We start from the raw sequence: 25289 nt of genomic DNA, 5'->3' as shown, positions 1-25289 counted from the left end.
CTCTGCCGTGTTGGGATTGAGCTTTGACCGAAACTAGTTGGCAAACATTAAGCTCTAGTGCTTTTGGAAATATGTTTTGTGTTTTAATTCTGTACTGCACTTTATTTCATTCATTCAGGAACACAGCTGTTGCTGCTCCAGAGACGGGACAGTGGTCTATTACTGTTGTCAATGTGAGTAGATAAAGGGAACGTGTGTAAATTTGCCTTGTGTCGTACGTATGTGCTGGCTAGAAAAGGCTTGCTAGGTAACCAGCTAAAACAGCATGCGTTTTATAACACCTTTTAATTTTTTTTAAATGTGGCGAAACCTAGTGATGGCGACATGTGATGAAGTAGTAGCATTACAAAGCATCCACAGAAACTGCATTCCTTCATATTTATATAAAACAAGCCTTACCAATGCGTATTTGACTAGCTAGCAAGCTAACTAGCAAGCTGATGTGGCATTAAGTAATGGCTAATAACCGAGCAGCTCTAGTTCACGTTAATGTAGTAAAAGACAGCGACTGCCAACACTTGTATGGCACATTACGTGACTGTAAAATAGTCTGCATGTAGTGGTAAAGCTGTCTAATTTGTCACTGATGTTTATTTAGCAAACTCTTTAGTTCAACTTTTCCTACCAAGCTGTCACACTGGATCAGACCGTGGACTGACAATCAAAGACGACTGTCTTTCGCATACTCTTATATTAGTTTCATGTTAACAGTGGATTAAAGTGCGAGTTTTTTCTCTCAGATACTCCAGTTTATATCTTGTAGCTCTTTGAAAACTGAAACGACTTCTCACTATTACTATGCGCAATTGGACATACCAACTTACCTGCTAATCGATTAAAAAATAAACACCACTGAACCACAGCTAAACCTGCCAGAGTACAGCTGTAATTAAAACCCAAAACACTCTGCTTGATACATTCATACTTGCATACAAACTGATGTATTTTCATACAGAATGGCAAGAAGTGATGATGCAGCACTGATCCAGGCTCAGGGGTCAAATACCCATCTCTGTTTTCTGTGTGCATTTTGCTCTTCCTTCTTATGTCTGTGTTTTTCTTTTTCTGCATTTGCTATTTTATATTATTGATTTTTAGTATTTCATTAACATGCTACTCTAGCTACTCTAAATTGCCTTTATCAATAAATGATTGTTTGCATGATACTCTGCAATAGACTGGAGCCATGTCTAGTCCATTTCCATGGGTGTTACTGGACACACCATGACCCAAACTAAAGATGAATCTAAAAGTTCTCCTTCCAGCAAAGGACAGGCTAAAGCATAGCTTTAAAGTTGTAGCTACCCAACAGAAGGGTAGACACAGTCAGTAGTTTTGCCTAAGTGTAAAGTGACCAACAAATATAAATATATGCTAGGTGTACCCAACAAATTGTCAACTAAATGTATGTAGTTTTTTAGTGTTAAAATCAGTAGTGTTTTAGTTTTAATTACTGACCTGAGTTTTTTTTCTCTCAGACATCCAGACCTTTGTTATTGAAAAAGTCCATGTACAAGGGTACTGACATCCAACTCAAAGGTAGGACATTATTAGAACAATAACAGCAGCCAGGATTTAATATTGCCCTCTTAGAAAGCTGCTTATTCTTAAGACTTTTAAAGTGGTTGTCTTTTATAATACAATAATTTTTTTTATAATAGAAACTGAGGGATCCGAAAGTAAAATTAGTTTTTGTTTTTGCAGTCTCTTCCTTCAACTGTCCTAAAGAGGTCTCATTTGACATTAGGTGGTATTTTAAGTACTACCCTTGTCACAATGAGTTTAGTAACATAGAGGTAAGTACTGTAAAATCTTGCCAGAAAAATTTCACTACAACCCCTGGCAAAAATTATATTATATTATAATATGGAATCACAACACTTAAAGAATGTTTACCCATTTACTTTATAGCAAATAAACAATATGCAAAAACTACAGAACAATTGAACACTTGAACATTCTCAGCTTAAACCTGGATAATTGGCAGTGATGTTTAATAGTCCAGTACCCTATCCAATGAGCTATCTAGCAAACCTAAAATACCTAAAGAAAAATAAATGGCATTTTTTTTTTTTCAGATCAAGTAGAGGAAAAAAGAAAAGAAGATGAAAAATTATGGAATCACTCATTGTTTAGGCAATAACAATTGAATCATCAACAAATTAGTACTTTGTTGCTCCTTTCTGGGTGTTTATGACGGCCTGCATTTTTAAGGCATAGACTTAACTAATGAAAACAGCTTTCTACATCAAGCTGCTTCAATTTTTTTCACATAGCAGTTCACATAAGATTTGCAGATTGGAGCCTTAGCCAGTTTGCTAGCTAAGACATTGAACAGATCTGCCTTTACTCAAGAAAAGCTCAAACATGTTTTGTTCTGTGGCAGGATGTATTTTAATCCTAAAAACCCTTAAAACTCAATTTACATCACACAATGTACATCAACACATTAAATGTTAAGGAATTGATTTCCCCATTTCCCCTGCCTTCATCTAACATGCCACTCCATATCATAATTGATTGGTAAAATTTAATGGTTTAATTGAGGCAGTCTGTATTAGAATGGCACCAGAGAGATGTTCCAGCATCATCTCCTTGGCCACTGTAGATTTGTAATGCACCACTTAACCTCACTTTCATCCAGTTATCCACACACTATGTTTGCCTGTTTTGCTAGCCCACTGCAACTTGTTTTTTTAGTGCTGGTTTTGTTTGGTTTTTCTTTTTGTAAATCACATTTTATGCAGAATTTTTTTTCTTAAACGTAAACTCCTGTTTTTACCCTGTTTTTTTTTTTTTTTGTTTTTTTGTTTTGTTGTGCATTTTTTATTTTCAGGACCTAATTTTCAGTTTTCAATCCTCAGGCTTTGATGTCTTACCTGGTCTACTCCTATGGTTTACTTTGATAACGTATTACAATTTTAGACACAACTGACTGGGAACAACAAACATACAGTATGTTGTAATGCTGTGCTGTATTTCCATAAGGAAAGAGTTTTATAATCCTTTCATTTTTTTAATTAACAGCTCTCTGGTTGGATTCATGTTTTCTTTCAGTTAGCAAAGCCCAACAGCTTGTTAAGGTCTGTAAGTACTTCTTTAACTGCAGACTGAATTGCATTTTCAAACTTGTGCTACATATTTGTTTTAGAAATTAAAATTACAAGATGATTTTATCCTTGGCATTGAGTGCTGTTTTTCCTTAATATGGAGAATGTCATTAATTGAAATTATTTTATTTGTTTGAAATGTTTTACAAAGCCATAATGTTCAGCTATTAGACAAAAAGAAATGTTATATCCATGATTTGTTTTCTTTTTTTGTGAAAAAAAAAAAGTTGAGTAAAAATTCTTTGTGTGGTGATTCTGTAATTTTTGCCAGGGGTTGTAGATGGTGTGTTTATGTGTGTATTAGATAAATGTTTTGTCAATATTTTTTTCATTAGGAAATGTATGAAAGGACCCCTTTGAGTCGAGGAGAGGGTCTAGATCCCAACCCTCTTGGACAAGGAGAGTATATTGAACACAAGTATAGGATATTAACCTGCAATGATGGGATGCAGATTTTTCCCATGCTGAATGTAAGTAACGTAAATGTAATTTCAGTTTGTACAGCCCAGTATGTAATGTGTTAAAATAGTTTTTTAAATATGATTCTAAAATGCAAAGATTAATGTGGTAGCTCAGTAATTAAGGTACAGGGCTGGTACTTAGAAGTTTGCTTGTTTAAGCCCCAGGTTGCCACTCCTGGGCCTTTGAGCAAGGCCTCTGACACAGGTCACAATTGTTAATCACGTTAAACAAAAGTGTCTGATAAATGTCTTAAGCATAGCACAATAACAATCTGTTCTCAATCAGGCTTATTTTATTTTATTGAGCTATCTACAATGGGGACACTAAGTCGATAAGAGTAGTAGTACTTGCATCTAATGATCAATTCTTTATCCACATGAACAAATGCTCAGATTTTTTATAGCAGATGTAGACATACTGGGATTTTAAAGATAAATGCTGCCATCAAGGTGTCCTAGGAAGTCCATGATTATTTTAATTAAGTCAATGCCAGGTCTCATTCTGTACGTGCTATAACAGCATGGTTTCGTAGACAAAGAATGTGTGTGCTTGACTGGCCTCTCTGAAGTCCCAATCTGCCTCCAATTGAAAATGTATGGTGCAGCTTGAAGAGGAGAGCTGTTGGGCAGCTGAAGTCTTATATCAAACAAGCACACCTCTGTCCCCATGTTTTTGCAGTGTAAGGGGTTTATATTTACAAATGTGTTTTATGATGTTAATCAGTGAAAACATTGAAAATTGTTCTTTCTAATTTTATTAGATCAATAAAGTGTAAGGAGAAGTAACAAATAACAGATTTTTTTTTTTATTGCGTTTTACAAAATGTTCCATGAGGTTTGTCCACTTTTCCAAGATCCCATTTTGCTTATGCTTTTAGGGTAAACAAACCTGTCTTGTAGTTGAATGTATTAAGTGCTTGTTCTTTATAATCAAAAGAATGTGTTTTAAAAACTGTGACCATAGAAGACTGTGACATAAAAGACTGACCATAGAAGTTTAGGGTTAAGGGCTCTGCTCAGGGGCAACCTGGCAGATGTTAAGCTTAAACCACCAACTCTGAGGTTACTAGTCCAGTAGCTTCACCACTAAGCTAACAGTGTCTTCTGCCCTTTTCCTCGTATTTACTACATGCTGTGTTTTGTATCATTCGTAGAAATCAAAGGCAGAGCCAAGGACAGCAGAGCTGCCAAAGGAGAATGTAATTTATATAAGAAATAAGTTATAATAAAAGTTCTGATTTGTTTGGTGGTTACAGATATGTTTTTAGTATTTTTGTGTCTTTTGTTAGAATGCCAGTTATACACAGTGGCTTGCTGCTGAAGCTGGTGCTCAAGTAAGGGTTGATTTTTCTTAATGCCTGCAAAAAAGTTTTTAAAATGTTAAATCTATATAATTCTGTGAAAATAAGATCTGTACATGCTTTCTGAAGCCACTGCAAATTTCTGAACCTACTTTCTCTTAAAAGGACCATGTCATTGCTACAACATGGAGAGATGGACCATATCTACTTGTGGTATTGATTGAGTCTGATAAAAAGGACGTCAACTGGAACTTAACTTGTAAGTTTATTTAATTAAAACTTTAAGTAAACATAAATATTTAAAATTAGACTTTAATGTATGTAAACATTAATACTACAGTGAGTACTGTTATTAATGAGGTTGTGTTATGTTTTATGTGTTTTAGTTACTGTAATGATGAAAGGATCCCATGGGTACATTTCAGTTACAGAATGGCCTCTTATGATTGTAAGTTTGTGTGCATGTGATGTATATCAGTAGTGAACTGTCACTTTTAAACCTTGGCCCTCTGGTTAAAGGTTATTGGGACTTGAATGTACAAACCAAATCAGAAAAAGCTGGGATAGAAAATGCAAATAAAATAGACCCAGTGTTTCTTACATTTACATGGACCCAAGATATTTCATGTTTTGTCTGGTCAACTTAATTTCAGCTGTTAAAATACATGTACATGCATTTTAGGCCAACAACGCATTCCAAAAAAAAGTTGGAATGGGGCAATTTAGGGCTAGTAATAAGGTAAAAAAAAACTAAATAATGATGTGATTTCAAACAGGTGATGTCAACAGGTGATTGTAATCATGATTTGGCACAAATCATGTTCCACAAGGAAGGAAGAAAATGTATTTTGTTCTGTAAATTCTTATGTTGTGAAGACTTTTTTTTTCTGTAGGTTTAGGGTAGGCTTCATTGTTAAGGGAGTTAACAGGTTACAATTTTCATTTTTTTAAATTTCTTTTTGATATTAACAGCATTTACTTGTACTTCTACTTTCAACACTTAAGTACATTTAATATTAGAAAATTACTTTTGATACCTAAGTACATTAAACATCAGATACTTTAAGACTTGTGCTTAAGTAATATTTTAAGAGGTGACTACCTTCTATCAAAGTAATTTTCTGGTAAGATATTTGTACTGTTACTCAAGTATGGCTTTCAGGTACTTTATCCACCACTGATTTTTAATACAGAAAATCCCTTTGCCCAAAGTATCACGACTTTATTATTTAGTCAAATATTAACATGTTTTAACTTCTTTAGGAGTGTGTGTGTGCATAAATGACACATTTCAATTTTATAGCCAGATATGGCTCATACTTTTTGTACCTTTATTTTTTTATGTGACCTGTGACTGCATATTCTGTTTATTGTCCCAGTTCTACATGGTTATGTGCATTGCCTACATTCTGTATGCTTTGCTCTGGTTTATTTGGGCCTCCTGCTACTGGAAAGACCTGCTGCGCATCCAGTTCTGGATTGCAGGGGTGATCTTACTGGGCATGGTAGAGATGGCTGTCTTTTGTGCCGAGTATGAGAATACTAATGCCATCGGTTCAGCATGTGAGTGTACACACAGTAAACATCAAATATGGGTAATTTATAATTATGAGTTGAATCAGTAAAGATGGCTGTCAATTCTTACAGTGGACATTTATGCTAACAATGAATTATTCTTCTAACAACAAAAAATACCTCAACATACATGTCTTGCTTGGCCCAGTATGTAAGGCAATTTGACTTGGCACTGTGCCAACACAATTAACTTTCTTGTATATGGTGGATTACTTTGATGTAATTAGTCCAAAATTTTAATGCATGTAAGTTTTCTGTTCTTTTTGTAGCTCAGGGCTTACTGGTTTTTGCTGAGCTTGTATCAGCTCTGAAGAGGACTCTTGCTCGCCTCTTGGTGATCATTGTCAGTCTAGGCTATGGTATAGTCAAGTAAGCTACACAGTATTTATTATCAGTAATAATAAAAGTGAACTTGAGCAGGGGGTGTGATTTGTGATTTTTATTTTACTTTTGTTTTCCAGGCCTCGTTTGGGAACTGTCATGCACAGAGTTGTGGGTCTAGGTGTTCTCTATTTTGCCTTTGCTGCTATTGAGGGTGTTCTGAGGATTACTGGGGTAAAGTAACAAATGTTCAATAAATTAAACAGTACAATATATGCATTGTTTGGATACAGATTCATCTGTAGGGGCCATTTACATGCATCTGCATGCACTTACAATTGTTGTATTCTGAATTGTTTTCTTACCAAAAGTATGTAATTGATTGTGTAACTGCTAATCTGAAAGGGTCATGACAGCATACCAGCTCTGATCACTGCCCTAGGTTTGTCTCTGTTTGACTCTTGCATCATTTGGTTTATATCCTTTCAAAAGTTGATGTCTTACAGGCATGTAACAACATTAACTACATATCTCAACTTTTAAGAAAAAAAACCCAACCTTTTTCACTAAAATGTATAGTTGACTCAAAAGATTTTAAATTATAAACTAGGAAGCCAGTGCACTAAAATAGAAAACGCAGCATATTTCAGACAATCATTCACCTGTAGAGAAAATAATTATGAAATTGGGTAAATAATATAATTATATATTACATTGCATATTATATTCTGTACATTAACATTATTACGTCCCCGCAGTACCACCATAAGCTGGTATGGTGTTGGGGGGACTGCAGGTTAAAAATTGAATTGCTTGAACTGTATACAGGATTGTATACAGGAGTTGCTTGTTCTGGTTCTAATAATTGATTGCTAGATCAGGCACTTTATCTGTTTTCTGTACTTTAAAGTCTATTTTTTCTGCCTTCTCTTTTGCTTACATATTCTGTATTTATGTATTACTCTTCCTGTGTTCTCTCTTTCTCACTCTCTATTTCTCGTGATTTCTCAGGCCAAAGATTCTGACCTGGCATTGCTAGCCAACATTCCTTTGGCATTGCTTGACTCCTCTTTATGTTGGTGGATATCCTTTTGGGTTGACCTGTACTCATATGGGGGTTCCTGCTGTCTTCCCTTCTCATGCTAGATTTATGAATGCTATCATTAGTTTTGCAAAATATGAGTCTTTAAAGGAATACTTCTTTTGGGAACACTAACAAGGTTCAAAAACTGCATGCAAGGTAAATTTCATTTACTGTCCTTTTGCGTTAATTATTTGCAGTTTTAATGTATAAGGTAAAATTTATATAAATTAGCTGTTTGTTTTATCTTTTAAGTTATTTTATCTACATGTAAGCACTTAAATGTTTTGATGTTGTCCACAAGCTGTATTTTTGCTCTGTAGTTGTATGTTCTTTCCTTAACTAAATCTTAAATATTTGTTAGCCTTGCACAAACCATAAAGACACTAAAACTCAGGAGGAACCCAGTAAAGTTGTCACTGTACAGACATTTCACCAATACCCTTGTCATTGCTGTAATTGGTAAGTACAAACTATAAAAATAATGTAAGAACAAATTACATCTGTATGTATCAGAATCAGTATGTGAAGTATGTGTAACTTTGCATGTTCTTTGTGTGTATATTTTTATAATTTCAGCCTCTTTGATTTTCATGATTTGGACAACAAAAAAATTTCGTTTAGCAGACTGTCAGGCTGTGAGTATCAAATGCACTATTGGTTTTCCATTTCCATCATAGAAAGAATAAACCAATAAAAACAAAGTTTGAAGAACTATATCTATCCTGTTATAAAAAGAACCCATAAGTGTTAAACATGGCGTTAAAACACATAACAATAATAATAATTACATTTTTATTTAAATCAAGTTTTAAACTAAATTAAATTAATCTAAGCAACCTGATTCTTAAAACATCTAAGACAGAAAGAGTGATTTTTTAATTATTATTATTATTATTTTTGTTCCTTTTGCCTAGGACTGGATGGAGCTTTGGGTAGATGATGCCTTTTGGAGATTTCTTTTTTCTATTATACTGCTTGTAATCATGTTTCTCTGGAGACCATCTGCAAATAATCAAAGGCAAGAACTAATTTTATCATTGTTACCCAATGAGTAATTTTATTTGTGTTGCTTTGCTAAAAAATGACCCTAATGCTCTTTGGCATTTGTATTTAAAATTGGAATGCACATACTTACGGTATTACTTACTGTTGCATTACACAACCAAAATTCAAATGGGTTATCTCAAATCTGTTTGCATATACGCTCATTTGGTGTGCGCGTCATTTCCCTTCCAGCAGATAAGGTGAGTCCCAGACTACTGTATGCTTGCAACCCTACAAGAAGATTTATGCTTTTTTGGCTTTTTTATTTAGAAATTGCCACTTGTATTGCCACTATTAAGACATAGAGCATTATTATTCTGCATTTTTTTATACCATCACTTGCCACTTTGTTATGAACACCCGTACATTTGTTCATTCATATATTTATACTATCAGCCCCTTATGTGTCAGCACTGCACGACCACACAGACACAGGTCTGAAGCTTTTGTTACTGCAAAAACATCCAGTAAGCAGAAGTTTTGCAGACAGAAACTACTTGTGGATGAGCAACATCAGAGGTCTGATGAATTTCTGTTATGACATGCAGATGGTGGAATTAGAACAAGGCATAAACAGCAGGAATCCATTTTGACTGCTTTGTGTCAACATTTTAGATTGGTAATGGTAGTGAAATGAAAAAGGAGAGTTGTCTAGGGACACATATGCCCCCCTTCATACCAGTCAAGCATCATTTAAATGCCACAAACCTAAATTTGGAGTTTTGTTAGTGACTATTTGCCACCTAATGGCCACAATTTATCCATCTTGTGATTGCTGCTCCCAACATGGTAATGTGCCATGTCACAAAGCATATGCCATCTTTAAACTAAAATCAGTTTACCTTAGTGGACTTACCAGTCACAAGATTGATTGAAGATGTTTCTAACACCTTGTGGGATCCACGCCACAAAAAATAAAGGCTGTTCTAAAAGCAAATTTGGGTCCTACCATTATAAGTGTAGTGTTTCTAATAAAGTGGAGATTTACTCATTCATCTTTCATGGCCAGTCAGAGCAGACCATAAGAAACTTTTAACTAACCTTAACAAAACAAGTTAATGGTTTAAACTCTAATTACTTCTTTTTTTTTTTTACATACCTGCTATTTGTTTATTTAATCTAATTTCAGTTTTTTAGAATATTTCTAGATCACCCAAGGGAATGGGTCCTGCTGAGTCTAGTTCCTCTTTAGGTTTCTTGTTTGTAATATTTAGGGAATTTTGCTTTAATGTCTCCATTACCCTAAAACTCAGCATAAATTTTTTTAGTGTGCAATTATGTCTGCAGGTATGCATTTACACCTTTGATTGATGACTCTGATGATGAAGAGATTGAGGAGTTCCTGGGGTCTGCAAATATTGGCAAGTAATTTGTTTATAAAATATCTCTTTTTTTTAGAAGTGGGCTTTTTGGCTTCAATCATTTACCTTTTTGTGTGACAACCGATTAAGCAACAAAGTGGGCATTTTTTTTCACAGAAGGCCAGTTGGTACTGTACAATTTTTATTTCTTTTAAAAATAAAAAAGATTATTTTATAAGTGCTTATGCTTACACAGGTTAATTTTGGCTTATATTAAATTAACTTGTATTAAATTTACTTGCTTATATTAGAACACTGTACTTCAACTAATCAGTGTTTTACTTTTTTTTCAGCTGATGGCATAAAATTAAGAGCAGCAAAGACTGAGACTAATGGAACAGCAAAGCCAGCTACTGTTCCAGTTAGTACCTGTGTATAAAAGAATCACAATTTCTGTGTCATCTTCTATTTAAAACTGTTTTGCAAACTGACTGCAGACATTCCTCTATTTTAAGGATGAAGACTTGAAGTGGGTTGAGGAAAACATCCCTACCTCTTTAACAGATGTGTAAGTATCTTAATAAGCAAAAAGGGTGTCTAAAAAAAAAAACTAGATTTGGGGCTTGATTAGCTTAACCTGGTTGGCTAATTTTGACTGTGACTTCACTGGTGTTAGTCATATAGCAATTAAAACAAAATTTAACTAAAGGAATTCTGCTTCCCTCTTTTATGTTTTTAAAATAATTAATAGGCAGATTGCAAGGTTCTCAACCATCTGGTTTACTTAATTTAGCTAAATTGACATTTTATTGTCCGTTTTTGCATATAATGTCTAATGAAAACTTTCAGTATTATAAATGGTACTTTTTATAGTAATAGAAGCAATCATTCAACAATGATAACCATTAAATGTATATGTAAGTTATGTTATTGACAGATAATTTCATGCACACTAATAACAAATGAAAGTTTAAAGCCTTTCCTATCTCACATACTTAACCTGGTAATTAACTCATTTGTTACAATCACCAAACTGATAAATTTGGACAATGGCCATATATGCAATTTGCAATCATAAATGATATTTACCATTTAAGTGACAACTAAGGTGGAGTTAATACATTTCAAGACTTTGAAGGAGATACAAAATGCAATCAATTTATACATACCATACCTGCTAGATTAAAAAAATGTAGGTTTACATAGTGTGTATTAAGATGATTAAATTAAGTAAATAAAGCACCATTGTGTCCATAAAATTATACTTGATAATAATCTACTTTTAAAAGTAGCAATGCTACCACCTCGCCTACTAAAATATTATGTAACTGTGTTGCTTTTATAGTAACCAACATGTAATTTATTGGGGTTAGTCAGTTATTCTGGGCATTTAAACAGTCAGTTTGTCAGGTTGGATTAGCCTAGGATTTGAAATTCTGTTCTCTGCATAGCCTCAAAAGAAGAGTCATGACAAGCAAAGCAAAAGTCATCATACCTGACACAAATGCGTTTTTAGAGGAACTTTAGACTTCATTATGTAATTGTATATGTTTTGTTTTAGTGCTCTACCTGTTCTTCTTGACTCTGATGAGGTGAGTTCCGTTCAATCGAAGGTTGTTTTATTGATGTAAGCCACATTTTCAGATAAAGCAAATATTAAAATTACAATGTATAATTTGGTTGTTTTATTTTGTAGGAAATAATGACCACAAAATATGAGATGTCTAAAATGGAGTAAAGTCACAATAAACTTCCTCCTTTTAAGACCAAAAGCATTGTTGCTTACGCTTCTGGTATTAGATTTTCACCAGCAAGACAAAGAAAAGTAATGAAGACACAGCAAGACTTTCATAGTGAATCTACATAACGATGAATGGTCTTGACGTCACAGGAGCTTCTTAGCTCAATCAGCAATGATCCTCTCTATTGTTTATGATTTTTACATCAAAGATTACTGCATTTTTAAATACAGTTTTTTTTTCTGTTTGCAGTCTACATCTTAGTCAGAAATTTTGGAAATGATTATAATTAGATAATTCTGTCCACAGAAACAGAAAAATAAGTTTATTTTTTATTTAGTTTCCTTTTACATTTAGTTTTCTTTAGTATTCTTATGGTGTAGTGCCTGCAAGTTTTAAAATTTAAGACTGCACTCCTGACTGTGACTTCTAAATATTTAAATATTGTGTTTTAAAGTATTTAATATGGACAAAGTTGGATGACCAAAAAAGGTTGTTTTAGTATTCATTGCAAAAAGCATGCCTTCACATACTGTTATTTATTGTTGTTGTTTTTAATGGTTAATGGAGCTAGTTTGCTTCTATCTGTGATTTTGTTTGTGTGGCCTGGGGTTTGTAGGTGAGAGATTGGTTAGAAAATAAGAGCAAAAATTCAGCTTTTTCTTGAAACACATATTTTCTCGAAAAGCTAAATAAAAATTTCAAATTGACTGCTGTATATTAGCAGAACAAACAATGTGCACATCTGAAAAAAGCAATATACTGTTTATATTTTTCCTCATTTACAGTGTGGGGAACAAATACTTTTGTTCTTTAATAAAATAGTGCATATATCCACTTTAAGATTTTCACACATTTATATGAGAATTTGTACTATAAAATGATAGAAAAAAAATCATTCAGACACTACAAATAAATGACATCAGTTACTATAACAGTTCTGGTTGGCAGTTGCAACTTTGCACTTTTACATTCTTTTTTTTTTGGTTAGAAACCAATCTTGAGATTTATTTTTGTGGTTCTTGGTCCCTTTGATGACTTGTGATGCTGTTTTTGTGAAACTGGTCTTCCTGCTTCAAGTGACTTCTTAGTCTGAGAGCATGTTGTCATCTTATGTGTGCTGCACTTTTTCTCTATTAGTTGTTTAATAAATTTGTTTATTTTAGGAAGCTTTTTCACCTTGACCATGAATTCTACCTGTATTTTATAATATACACAATGTCTAGAACTTTTTTTCTTATTTTATATAAAATTTTTTATTTGTATTAATGATTTTTCTTATTATTACATTTTAAATCAGATGTTGTTTTAGCTTATAAATCCATTAATTTATTCATTAATTCACTGTCTGTTTTACCACTGCTTTATCCTATTCAGGATTGCAGTAGGTCCAATTCACTGTGGGAAAAGTAGAAATTACAGGGCAAACACACACATACTGTGTGTATATATATATACAGGGGTTGGACAAAATAACTGAAACACCTGGTTTTAGACCACAATAATTTATTAGTATGGTGTAGGGCCTCCTTTTGCGGCCAATACAGCGTCAATTCGTCTTGGAAATGACATATACAAGTCCTGCACAGTGGTCAGAGGGATTTTAAGCCATTCTTCTTGCAGGATAGTGGCCAGGTCACTACGTGATGCTGGTGGAGGAAAACGTTTCCTGACTCGCTTCTCCAAAACACCCCAAAGTGGCTCAATAATATTTAGATCTGGTGACTGTGCAGGCCATGGGAGATGTTCAACTTCACTTTCATGTTCATCAAACCAATCTTTCACCAGTCTTGCTGTGTGTATTGGTGCATTGTCATCCTGATACACGGCACCGCCATTGGATGCACATGGTCCTCCAGAATGGTTCGGTAGTCCTTGGCAGTGACGCGCCCATCTAGCACAAGTATTGGGCCAAGGGAATACCATGATATGGCAGCCCAAACCATCACTGATCCACCCCCATGCTTCACTCTGGGCATGCAACAGTCTGGGTGGTACGCTTCTTTGGGGCTTCTCCACACCGTAACTCTCCCGGATGTGGGGAAAACAGTAAAGGTGGACTCATCAGAGAACAATACATGTTTCACATTGTCCACAGCCCAAGATTTGCGCTCCTTGCACCATTGAAACCGACGTTTGGCATTGGCACGAGTGACCAAAGGTTTGGCTATAGCAGCCCGGCCGTGTATATTGACCCTGTGGAGCTCCCGACGGACAGTTCTGGTGGAAACAGGAGAGTTGAGGTGCACATTTAATTTTGCCGTGATTTGGGCAGCCGTGGTTTTATGTTTTTTGGATACAATCCGGGTTAGCACCCGAACATCCCTTTCAGACAGCTTCCTCTTGCGTCCACAGTTAATCCTGTTGGATGTGGTTTGTCCTTCTTGGTGGTATGCTGACATTACCCTGGATACCGTGGCTCTTGATACATCACAAAGACTTGCTGTCTTGGTCACAGATGCGCCAGCAAGACGTGCACCAACAATTTGTCCTCTTTTGAACTCTGGTATGTCACCCATAATGTTGTGTGCATTGCAATATTTTGAGCAAAACTGTGCTCTTACCCTGCTAATTGAACCTTCACACTCTGCTCTTACTGGTGCAATGTGCAATTACTGAAGATTGGCCACCAGACTGGTCCAATTTAGCCATGAAACCTCCCACACTAAAATGACAGGTGTTTCAGTTATTTTGTCCAACCCCTGTATATATATACAGTGTATCACAAAAGTGAGTACACCCCTCACATTTCTGCAGATATTTAAGTATATCTTTTCATGGGACAACACTGACAAAATGACACTTTGACACAATGAAAAGTAGTCTGTGTGCAGCTTATATAACAGTGTAAATTTATTCTTCCCTCAAAATAACTCAATATACAGCCATTAATGTCTAAACCACCGGCAACAAAAGTGAGTACACCCCTAAGAGACTACACCCCTAAATGTCCAAATTGAGCACTGCTTGTCATTTTTCCTCCAAAATGTCTTGTGACTTGTTAGTGTTACTAGGTCTCAGGTGTGCATAGGGAGCAGGTGTGTTCAATTTAGTAGTACAGCTCTCACACTCTCTCATACTGGTCACTGAAAGTTCCAACATGGCACCTCATGGCAAAGAACTCTCTGAGGATCTTAAAAGACGAATTGTTGCGCTACATGAAGATGGCCAAGGCTACAAGAAGATTGCCAACACCCTGAAACTGAGCTGCAGCACAGTGGCCAAGATCATCCAGCGTTTTAAAAGAGCAGGGTCCACTCAGAACAGACCTCGCGTTGGTCGTCCAAAGAAGCTGAGTGCACGTGCTCAGCGTCACATCCAACTGCTGTCTTTGAAAGATAGGTGCAGGAGTGCTGTCAGCATTGCTGCAGAGATTGAAAAGGTGGGGGGTCAGCCTGTCAGTGCTCAGACCATACGCCGCACACTACATCAAATCGGTCTGCATGGCTGTCACCCCAGAAGGAAGCCTCTTCTGAAGTCTCTACACAAGAAAGCCCGCAAACAGTTTGCTGAAGACATGTCAACAAAGGACATGGATTACTGGAACCATGTCCTATGGTCTGATGAGACCAAGATTAATTTGTTTGGTTCAGATGGTCTCAAGCATGTGTGGCGGCAATCAGGTGAGGAGTACAAAGATAAGTGTGTCATGCCTACAGTCAAGCATGGTGGTGGGAATGCCATGGTCTGGGGCTGCATGATTGCAGCAGGTGTTGGGGAGTTACATTTCATTGAGGGACACATGAACTCCAATATGTACTGTGAAATACTGAAGCAGAGCATGATCCCCTCCCTCCGGAAACTGGGTCGCAGGGCAGTGTTTCAGCATTATTATGACCCCAAACACACCTCTAAGACGACCACTGCTTTATTGAAGAGGCTGAGGGTAAAGGTGATGGACTGGCCAAGCATGTCTCCAGACCTAAACCCAATAGAACATCTTTGGGGCATCCTCAAGCGGAAGGTGGAGGAGCGCAAAGTCTCGAATATCCGCCAGCTCCGTGATGTCGTCATAGAGGAGTGGAAAAGCATTCCAGTGGCAACCTGTGAAGCTCTGGTAAACTCCATGCCCAGGAGAGTTAAGGCAGTTCTGGGAAATAATGGTGGCCACACAAAATATTGACACTTCTGGAACTTTCACTAAGGGGTGTACTCACTTTTGTTGCTGGTGGTTTAGACATTAATGGCTGTATATTGAGTTATTTTGAGGGAAGAATAAATGTACACTGTTATATAAGCTGCACACAGACTACTTTTCATTGTGTCAAAGTGTCATTTTGTCAGTGTTGTCCCATGAAAAGATATACTTAAATATCTGTAGAAATGTGAGGGGTGTACTCACTTTTGTGATACACTGTATATATATATATATATATATATATATATATATATATACACACACACACACACACTTATACTTAGGATGATATTTAGTAGCTCCAATTAACTGTATGTCTTTGGACTGTGGGAGGAAACCCGAGCTCCCAGAGGAAACCCATGCAGACATGGGTAGAACATGCAAACTCCACACTGAAAAGACCCAGACTGCTCCACCTGGCAGTTTAACCCAGGACCTTCTTGCAATGAGAAGACAGTGCAACCCACTGAGCCATCATGCTGCTTTTATAAATCCATTCTTTTTTAACTTCAAGTGCCAATTCAAATCATGTGGAAATTTAAAGTGGATATATGTATATTATGTACTATATTGCCTAAAGTATTTGCTCGTCTGCCTTCACACACATATGAACTTGAGTGACATCCCATTCTTAACAGCTTCAACTCTTCTGGGAAGGCTTTCCACAAGGTTTAGCAGTGTGTTTATGGCCATTTTTGACCATTCTTCCAGAAGCGCATTTGTGAGGTCAGACACTGATGATGGACGAAAAGGCCTGGCTCGCAGTCTCCACTCTAATTCATCCCAAAGGTGTTCTATTGGGTTGAGGTTAGGACTCTGTGCAGGCCAGTCAAGTTCTTCCACACCAAACTCGCTCATCCATGTCTTTATGGACCTTGTTTGTGCACTGGTGCGCAGTCATGTTGGAACAGGAAGAGGCCATGCCCAAACTGTTCCCACAAAGTTGGGAGCATGAAATTGTCCAAAATCTCTTGGTATGCTGAAGCATTAAGACTTCCTTTCACTGGAACTGAGGGGCCGAGCCCAACTCCTGAAAAACGACCCCCCACACCAAAATCTCCCCTCCAAGTCAAGTCAACTTTATTTATATAGGGCTTTTTACAATATACATTGTCTCAAAGCAACTTTACAAAATCCAGGACCAACAGATACAAAAACCCCTGTTGAGCAAGCCGAGGGCGACTGTGGCAAGGAAAAACTCCCTGAAAATTACAGGAAGAAACCTTGAGAGGAACCAGACTCAGCAGGGCCCATCCTTCTTGGGTGGCCTGGAGGATACTTTAAATAAATACACGATTTACACAAATCATACAAACACAGAATTAAATGATCTAAAAGTCATAACTGGTAATAAATAGATAAATAAACAATTAAATAATAATAGAGTTGTTATCCGCTCTAGTCTTCAATAAAGTCTGTAGTGATTTCTTGTCGTTGCAATTACTCCAGACCCGTCACATCTGACAGGAGCAGCATCGTTGTCCCGGCAGTCTCGACTTTAATCCTTAACCTCGGCGGGTAAACAGGTTTCCATCAGACTGCCCTCGGGGTAAAACAACAGAGAATGTAGTTAATAATGTACAATGCTAGTTGACAAACAGTTTTACAGAGAGTTTTAGACTCCGGCAGCCCTAATTATTACAGCATAACTAAAAGGGAGAGCGAGCAGGTAACAAGGTCATGAAGGCTTTCACAGGACATCAGCGCCCATCTCCCCACCGTCATCAAACCTGAGTGATCGGACAAGAGAGGCAGGACGACAGCAACCCAACATCCCTGATCACCACAAGTTTCTATGACCAAGAACCCCCAAGCTCTGCGCCTTTGTCTATACTAATCAAAAGCCTGAGAAAATAAATATGTTTTCAGTCTAGACTTAAACATTGAGACTGTGTCCGAATCCCGAACAAAGGCAGGAAGATTATTCCAAAGTTGTGGAGCTTTGTAAGAAAACGCTCTTACACCAGCCGTGATCTTTTTAATTCTAGGAACTATAAGTAACCCTGCATCTTGTGAACGAAGTGGACGTGCTGGGTTGTAGTAATTAATAAACTCACTCAGATACTGTGGAGCCAGACCATGTAGCGCTTTATAAGTTAGTAAAAGTATTTTGTAATCAATGCAAAATTTAACTGGCAGCCAGTGTAGAGACGATAGAACAGGAGTAATATGGTCAAATTTTTTAGTTCTAGTTAACACTCGAGCTGCTGCATTTTGAACTAACTGGAGTTTGTTTAAGGATCTACCAGAGCATCCTGTTAGAAGAGCATTACAATAATCTAACCGAGAAGTTATAAACGCATGGATCAGTTTTTCGGCGTCATTAACAGATAGTATATTTCTTATTTTAGAAATGTTACGCAAATGATAGAAAGCAACTCTAGTAATATTATTAACGTGTGTATCAAATGAGAGATCTGAATCTATTGTGACACCTATGTTTTTTACATCTGGGCTGGGAGTAACAGAGAACGTGTTTAAGTTTAGCACCAGGTTAGACAACTTGTCTCTTGCAGCTTTAGAGCCAACAAGTAAAACCTCAGTTTTATCTGAATTAAGTAAAAGAAAATTACACGACATCCAGTTTTTTATGTCGTTTACACAATCTTCTATCTTACTGATTGTGTCAGTATCATTTGGTTTGGCTAATATATACAGCTGTGTGTCATCTGCATAGCAGTGAAAGTTTATGCCATGTTTATGAATCATTTCACCTAGTGGAAGCATATAGAGTGTAAATAATAGCGGTCCCAGTACCGACCCCTGTGGAACACCATACTTTACTTTTGTAGTTTCCGAGCATTTATTATTTACATAAACGAATTGAGAGCGGTCAGTCAAATATGATTTGAACCAAGAGAGTGCGAGTCCTTTAACACCTACTGTATTTTCTAGCCTCTCCAGTAAAATGTTATGATCGACCGTATCAAACGCTGCACTAAGATCTAATAGAACAAGAAAAGAGACACATCCATTATCAGAAGACATTAACAACTCGTTAACTACTCTAATTAATGCGGTTTCGGTACTATGGTTGGGTCTAAATCCTGATTGAAATTTTTCATGAATACAATTTTCATTTAAATAAGAACATAGCTGTTTGGAAACGACTTTTTCTAATATCTTTGAGACAAAAGGAAGGTTTGAAATTGGCCTATAATTAGATAAAACATGTGGATCAAGATTAGGTTTTTTAATCAGGGGTTTAATTACAGCACTTTTAAACAATTTAGGTACATATCCAAGGCTAAGGGATGCATTGATTAATGTAAGCAGGGGCTCTACAATAGCTGGGAGTAAATCTTTAAGTAAACGAGTTGGAACAGGATCGAGTATACACGATGATGACTTCGATGATTTAATCAACACAGTTAGTTCATTTTGGGAGATTGGATTAAAGGAATTTAGTTGGATTAACTCGTTACTGTTATCATCACTGTTATCACCAATGCTGCTCAGAGTGAGTCCATACTTAACATTGGCAGGTGACACACTCTGACTCTGAAGTCGTATTTTTTGTCATTAAAGAATTTTAAAAAATCATCGCTGGTACAGTCAGGCGGTATATTAGATTCAGTTTCATTGGCGTTTTTAGTTAATTTGGACACTGTCTCAAAAAGGAATCTGGGATTGTTTTTATTTTTCTCTATTAGGGACGAATAATATAAAGATTTAGCTTTTATAAGTGCATGTTAGAGCATCTTTCCAAGCAATCTTATACACTTCCAGTGTAGTGTGACGCCACTTGCGTTCTAATTTCCGTGCTGCTTGTTTAAGTGCGCATGTGTGGTCATTGTACCAAGGAGCAAGTTTTTTCTCCCTAATCAGTTTAGTTTTAAGTGGGGCTACGTTATCTAAGGTTGCGCGCAATACAGTCTCTAGGTTTTGAGTTGCCTGATCTAGTAGTTCTTTAGGTTCCGATGCTGATATATTTGGTAATTCTGGTAGGCAGTTTATGAACGCTGCTGCAGTTGCAGATGTAATAGTGCGCTTATATTTAAAACGATTTGGTTGCTGTACCTTATTGGACAGGGACACTTCATAAATTAGTAGAGAGTGATCAGAGATTAAGTCATTCTGTGGTACAATTTCCAGGTTGTCTATGTTTATACCATAAGTAAGTATTAAATCTAAGGTATGTTTACAGCGGTGAGTGGGTCCTGTTACATTTTGGGTGATGCCTAAAGATTCTAAAATAGAGTCAAACGCAGTTTTGAGTGGATTACATTTATCCTCATAATGGATATTAAAGTCACCAACAATTAAAGCTTTCTTAGTTGATAAAACTAATTTAGAAAGAAAATCGGCAAATTCGTTAAGAAATTCTGAGTGAGGACCAGGGGGTCGATAAACAGTAACCAGTTTAAACATACTAGTTTTATCAGATGAACATTTATTGGCTATGTCAGAGATAAGAACTTCAAACGAGTTTGTTATGGGAGTTGATTTTACAGTGAGACCTACCGTATGTCCTTGTCATTAATTGCTGCTATTCCTCCACCACGACCACTAAGACATGGCTTATGTTCATAACTGTAACTCGGAGGAGATGCTTCATTTAAACCTAGATACTCATCAGGTCTAGCCCAGGTCTCAGTTAAACAAAGTGCACTAACACTATTATCTGTAATTATTTCATTTACAATTACTGTTTTGCATGCAAGTGACCTGATGTTTAGAAGTCCTAACTTTAGTTTAGCTTTACTATGGTTTTCATGATGCTCATTTAGATTAATTTTAATTAAGTTATTATGACATACTTTTTGATTTTGTTTTGGCTTACACCTGCCACGGTAAACAGACACAGTCTCAATGGTTTGTGACCTAAGGATTCCGGGTGACGTCCGATGGCGACTTGCAGACAGTTGGTTAGGCCTGTTAGTTTGCTGCCTGGTCTTGGCTCTGGATAGTCATTTAACACTTTACACTTGGCACAATGCAGTCAGACAAGTACCGTTCTCCTGGCAACCACCAAACCCGGACTCGTCCATCGGATTTCCAGATGGAGAAGCGTGATTTGTCACTTCAGAGAACATGTCTCCACTGCTCTAGAGTCCAGTGGCGGCGTGCTTTACACCACTGCATCCGACGTTTTGCATTGCGCTTGGTGATGTAAGACTTGGATGCAGCTGCTCGGCCATGGAAACCCGAAGCTCTCTACACACTGTTCTTGAGCTAATCTGAAGGCCACATGAAGTTGGAGGTCTGTAGCAATTGACTCTGCAGAAAGTTGGCGACGTCTGCGCACTATGCACCTCAGCATCCGCTGACCCCGCTCTGTCATTTTATGTGGTCTACCACTTCGTGGCTGACATTCCCAATCGCTTCCACTTTGTTATAATACCACTGACAGCTGACTGTGAAATATTTAGTAGCGAGGAAATTTCACAGGTGGCATCCTATCACGGTACCACGCTGGAATTCACTGAGCTCCTGAGAGCGATCCATTGTTTTACAAATGTTTGTAGAAGCAGTCTGCATGCCTAGGTGCTTGGTTTTATACACCTGTGGCCATGGGAGTGATTGGAACACCTGAATTCAATGATTTGGATGGGTGAGTGAATACTTTTGGCAATAAAGTGTATATTACTTAAATATTTTAAAGTAATTTGAAGTTGATTTCAGTGTAATTTTATTAATACTTTATCCAAATGCTGCTGAATTGTCTTTTACAAGACCCCATTCTCCCCATTCTTTTATTACTGTAAACAGCAAGCACAGTTTGCCATATGCAGGTGGACAAGAAAAAATGTAATACATGTGTGTTTACTGGCAAAATGATAAATTATTTTACAGTTGTCATTTCAAGTATGCTATATTTTGTTAACACACCCCTTCCAAACTTGCTTTTTTCCTCCTCACTTTGCTTTGAAGTGTGGAGAAAAAAGCTGCACACCATAATTTTTAGTCCTTTTTACTGATCTTGTTCTGGGTTTTATTTAAATTGAAACAAAAAACTTTCTTCATGGATCATGTATTTATTGCAATTTGGTGACAGTGTTTAGTTAGATAGCAAAGCTTTTATGGTTGTCATTTAATTAATTTATTGTTTTTAAAGTACACAGGGTGGACCAAGTTAAAGCTATAAATATGGCTTCATATATACTGGTGCTGGTCATAAAATTAGAATATCATGAAAAAGTTGATTTATTTCAGTAATTCCATTCAAAAAGTGAAACTTGTATATTATATTCATTCATTACACACAGACTGATATATTTCAAATGTTTATTTCTTTTAATGTTGATGATTATAACTGACAACTAATGAAAATCCCAAATTCAGTATCTCAGAAAATTAGAATATTGTGACAAGGTACAATATTGAAGACACCCGGTGCCACACTCTAATCAGCTAATTAACTCAAAACACCTGCAAAGGCCTTTAAATGGTCTCTCCATCTAGTTATGTAGGCTACACAATCATGGGGAAGACTGCTGACTTGACAGTTGTCCAAAAGACGACCATTGACACCTTGCACAAGGAGGGCAAGACACAAAAGGTCATTGCTAAAGAGGCTGTCTGTTCACAGAGCTCTGTGTCCAAGCACATTAATAGATAGGCGAAGGGAAGGAAAAGATGTGGTAGAAAAAAGTGTACAAGCAATAGGGATAACCGCACCCTGGAGAGGATTGTGAAACAAAATCCATTCAAAAATGTGGGGGAGATTCACAAAGAGTGGACTGCAGCTGGAGTCAGTGCTTCAAGAACCACCATGCACAGACGTATGCAAGACATGGGTTTCAGTTGTCGCATTCCTTGTGTCAAGCCACTCTTGAACAAGAGACAGCGTCAGAAGCGTCTCGCCTGGGCTAAAGACAAAAAGGACTGCTGAGTGGTCCAAAGTTATGTTCTCTGATGAAAGTAAATTTTGCATTACCTTTGGAAATCAAGGTTCCAGAGTCTGGAGGAAGAGAGGAGAGGCACAGAATCCATGTTGCTTGAGGTCCAGTGTAAAGTTTCCACAGTCAGTGATGGTTTGGAGTGCCATGTCATCTGCTGGTGTTGGTCCACTGTGTTTTCTGAGGTCCAAGGTCAACGCAGCCGTCTACCAGGAAGTTTTAGAGCACTTCATGCTTCCTGCTGCTGACCAACTTTATGGAGATGCAGATTTCATTTTCCAACAGGACTCTTAATTGGCCAGCAAACTCACCTGACCTTAACCCCATAGAAAATCTATGGGGTATTGTGAAGAGGAAGATGCGATACGCCAGACCCAACAATTCAGAAGAGCTGAAGGCCACTATCAGAGCAACCTGGGCTCTCATAACACCTGAGCAGTGCCACAGACTGATGGACTCCATGCCACGCCGCATTGCTGCAGTAATCCAGGCAAAAGGAGCCCCAACTAAGTATTGAGTGCTGTACATGCTCATACTTTTCATGTTCATACTTTTCAGTTGGCCAACATTTCTAAAAATCCTTTTTTTGTATTGGTCTTAAGTAATATTCAAATTTTCTGAGATACTGAATTTGGGGTTTTCATTAGTTGTCAGTTATAATCATCAACACTAAAAGAAATAAACATCTGAAATATATCAGTCTGTGTGTAATGAATGAATATAATATACAAGTTTCACTTTTTAAATGGAATTACTGAAATAAATCAACTTTTTCATGATATTCTAATTTTATGACCAGCACCAATATACGTATATATACAGTGTATCACAAAAGTGAGTACACCCCTCACATTTCTGCAAATATTTTATTATATCTTTTCATGGGACAACACTATAGAAATAAAACTTGGATATAACTTAGAGTAGTCAGTGTACAACTTGTATAGCAGTGTAGATTTACTGTCTTCTGAAAATAACTCAACACACAGCCATTAATGTCTAAATGGCTGGCAACATAAGTGAGTACACCCCACAGTGAACATGTCCAAATTGTGCCCAAAGTGTCAATATTTTGTGTGACCACCATTATTATCCAGCACTGCCTTAACCCTCCTGGGCATGGAATTCACCAGAGCTGCACAGGTTGCTACTGGAATCCTCTTCCACTCCTCCATGATGACATCACGGAGCTGGTGGATGTTAGACACCTTGAACTCCTCCACCTTCCACTTGAGGATGCGCCACAGGTGCTCAATTGGGTTTAGTCCATCACCTTTACCTTCAGCTTCCTCAGCAAGGCAGTTGTCATCTTGGAGGTTGTGTTTTCGAAGGGAGGGGATCATGCTCTGTTTCAGAATGTCACAGTACATGTTGGAATTCATGTTTCCCTCAATGAACTGCAGCTCCCTAGTGCCAGCAACACTCATGCAGCCCAAGACCATGATGCTACCACCACCATGCTTGACTGTAGGCAAGATACAGTTGTCTTGGTACTTCTCACCAGGGCGCCGCCACACATGCTGGACACCATCTGAGCCAAACAAGTTTATCTTGGTCTCGTCAGACCACAGGGCATTCCAGTAATCCATGTTCTTGGACTGCTTGTCTTCAGCAAACTGTTTGCGGGCTTTCTTGTGCGTCAGCTTCCTTCTGGGATGACGACCATGCAGACCGAGTTGATGCAGTGTGCGGCGTATGGTCTGAGCACTGACAGGCTGACCTCCCACGTCTTCAACCTCTGCAGCAATGCTGGCAGCATTCATGTGTCTATTTTTTAAAGCCAACCTCTGGATATGACGCCGAACACGTGGACTCAACTTCTTTGGTCGACCCTGGCGAAGCCTGTTCCGAGTGGAACCTGTCCTGGAAAACCGCTGTATGACCTTGGCCACCATGCTGTAGCTCAGTTTCAGGGTGTTAGCAATCTTCTTATAGCCCAGGCCATCTTTGTGGAGAGCAACAATTCTATTTCTCACATCCTCAGAGAGTTCTTTGCCATGAGGTGCCATGTTGAATATCCAGTGGCCAGTATGAGAGAATTGTACCCAAAACACCAAATTTAACAGCCCTGCTCCCCATTTACACCTGGGACCTTGACACATGACACCAGGGAGGGACAACGACACATTTGGGCACAATTTGGACATGTTCACTGTGGGGTGTACTCACTTATGTTGCCAGCTATTTAGACATTAATGGCTGTGTGTTGAGTTATTTTCAGAAGACAGTAAATCTACACTGCTATACAAGCTGTACACTGACTACTCTAAGTTATATCCAAGTTTCATGTCTATAGTGTTGTCCCATGAAAATATATAATGAAATATTTGCAGAAATGTGAGGGGTGTACTCACTTTTGTGATACACTGTATT

The 25289-nt window shown here is 37.4% G+C and overlaps 1 protein-coding gene across 3 annotated transcripts; it reads left to right on the top strand.

The window, feature by feature from the left end:
• Nucleotides 1-13201, top strand: tmem87b (transmembrane protein 87B). Of its 3 annotated transcripts, none has more exons than XM_062995848.1 (20): nucleotides 1-173; nucleotides 1479-1539; nucleotides 1705-1796; nucleotides 3446-3580; nucleotides 4726-4770; nucleotides 4861-4905; nucleotides 5038-5131; nucleotides 5259-5320; nucleotides 6252-6435; nucleotides 6717-6816; nucleotides 6909-7002; nucleotides 7780-7855; nucleotides 8207-8311; nucleotides 8429-8487; nucleotides 8767-8870; nucleotides 10184-10257; nucleotides 10551-10618; nucleotides 10713-10765; nucleotides 11759-11789; nucleotides 11894-13201. In XM_062995848.1, exons 1-20 carry the CDS (start codon nucleotides 72-74, stop codon nucleotides 11933-11935), a joined length of 1626 nt encoding a protein of 541 aa, XP_062851918.1. In that variant the 5' UTR covers nucleotides 1-71; the 3' UTR covers nucleotides 11936-13201. The 3 variants fall into 3 exon arrangements, with proteins under 3 accessions (XP_062851918.1, XP_062851917.1, XP_062851920.1); XM_062995847.1 differs by having other exon boundaries at nucleotides 10695-10765; XM_062995850.1 differs by lacking the exons at nucleotides 1-173; nucleotides 1479-1539 and having other exon boundaries at nucleotides 1707-1796; nucleotides 2079-3580; nucleotides 10695-10765.
• The last annotated feature ends 12088 nt before the right edge of the window (nucleotides 13202-25289 follow it).

The sequence above is a fragment of the Trichomycterus rosablanca genome, chromosome 5, assembly GCF_030014385.1.
Source record: "Trichomycterus rosablanca isolate fTriRos1 chromosome 5, fTriRos1.hap1, whole genome shotgun sequence".
Classification (NCBI taxonomy): domain Eukaryota; kingdom Metazoa; phylum Chordata; class Actinopteri; order Siluriformes; family Trichomycteridae; genus Trichomycterus; species Trichomycterus rosablanca.
This window is presented reverse-complemented; position numbering and strand designations above follow the sequence as displayed.

Excerpts from the sequence above, each read along its gene's own strand:
- tmem87b (XM_062995847.1), top strand. The coding sequence starts at position 72 with ATGTTTTGTGTTTTAATTCTGTACTGCACTTTATTTCATTCATTCAGG. Across the intron at positions 6,817-6,908 it reads CTAGGCTATGGTATAGTCAA|GCCTCGTTTGGGAACTGTCA; the intron begins GTAAGCTACACA and ends TTTGTTTTCCAG. Across the intron at positions 11,790-11,893 it reads TTCTTCTTGACTCTGATGAG|GAAATAATGACCACAAAATA; the intron begins GTGAGTTCCGTT and ends TTTATTTTGTAG.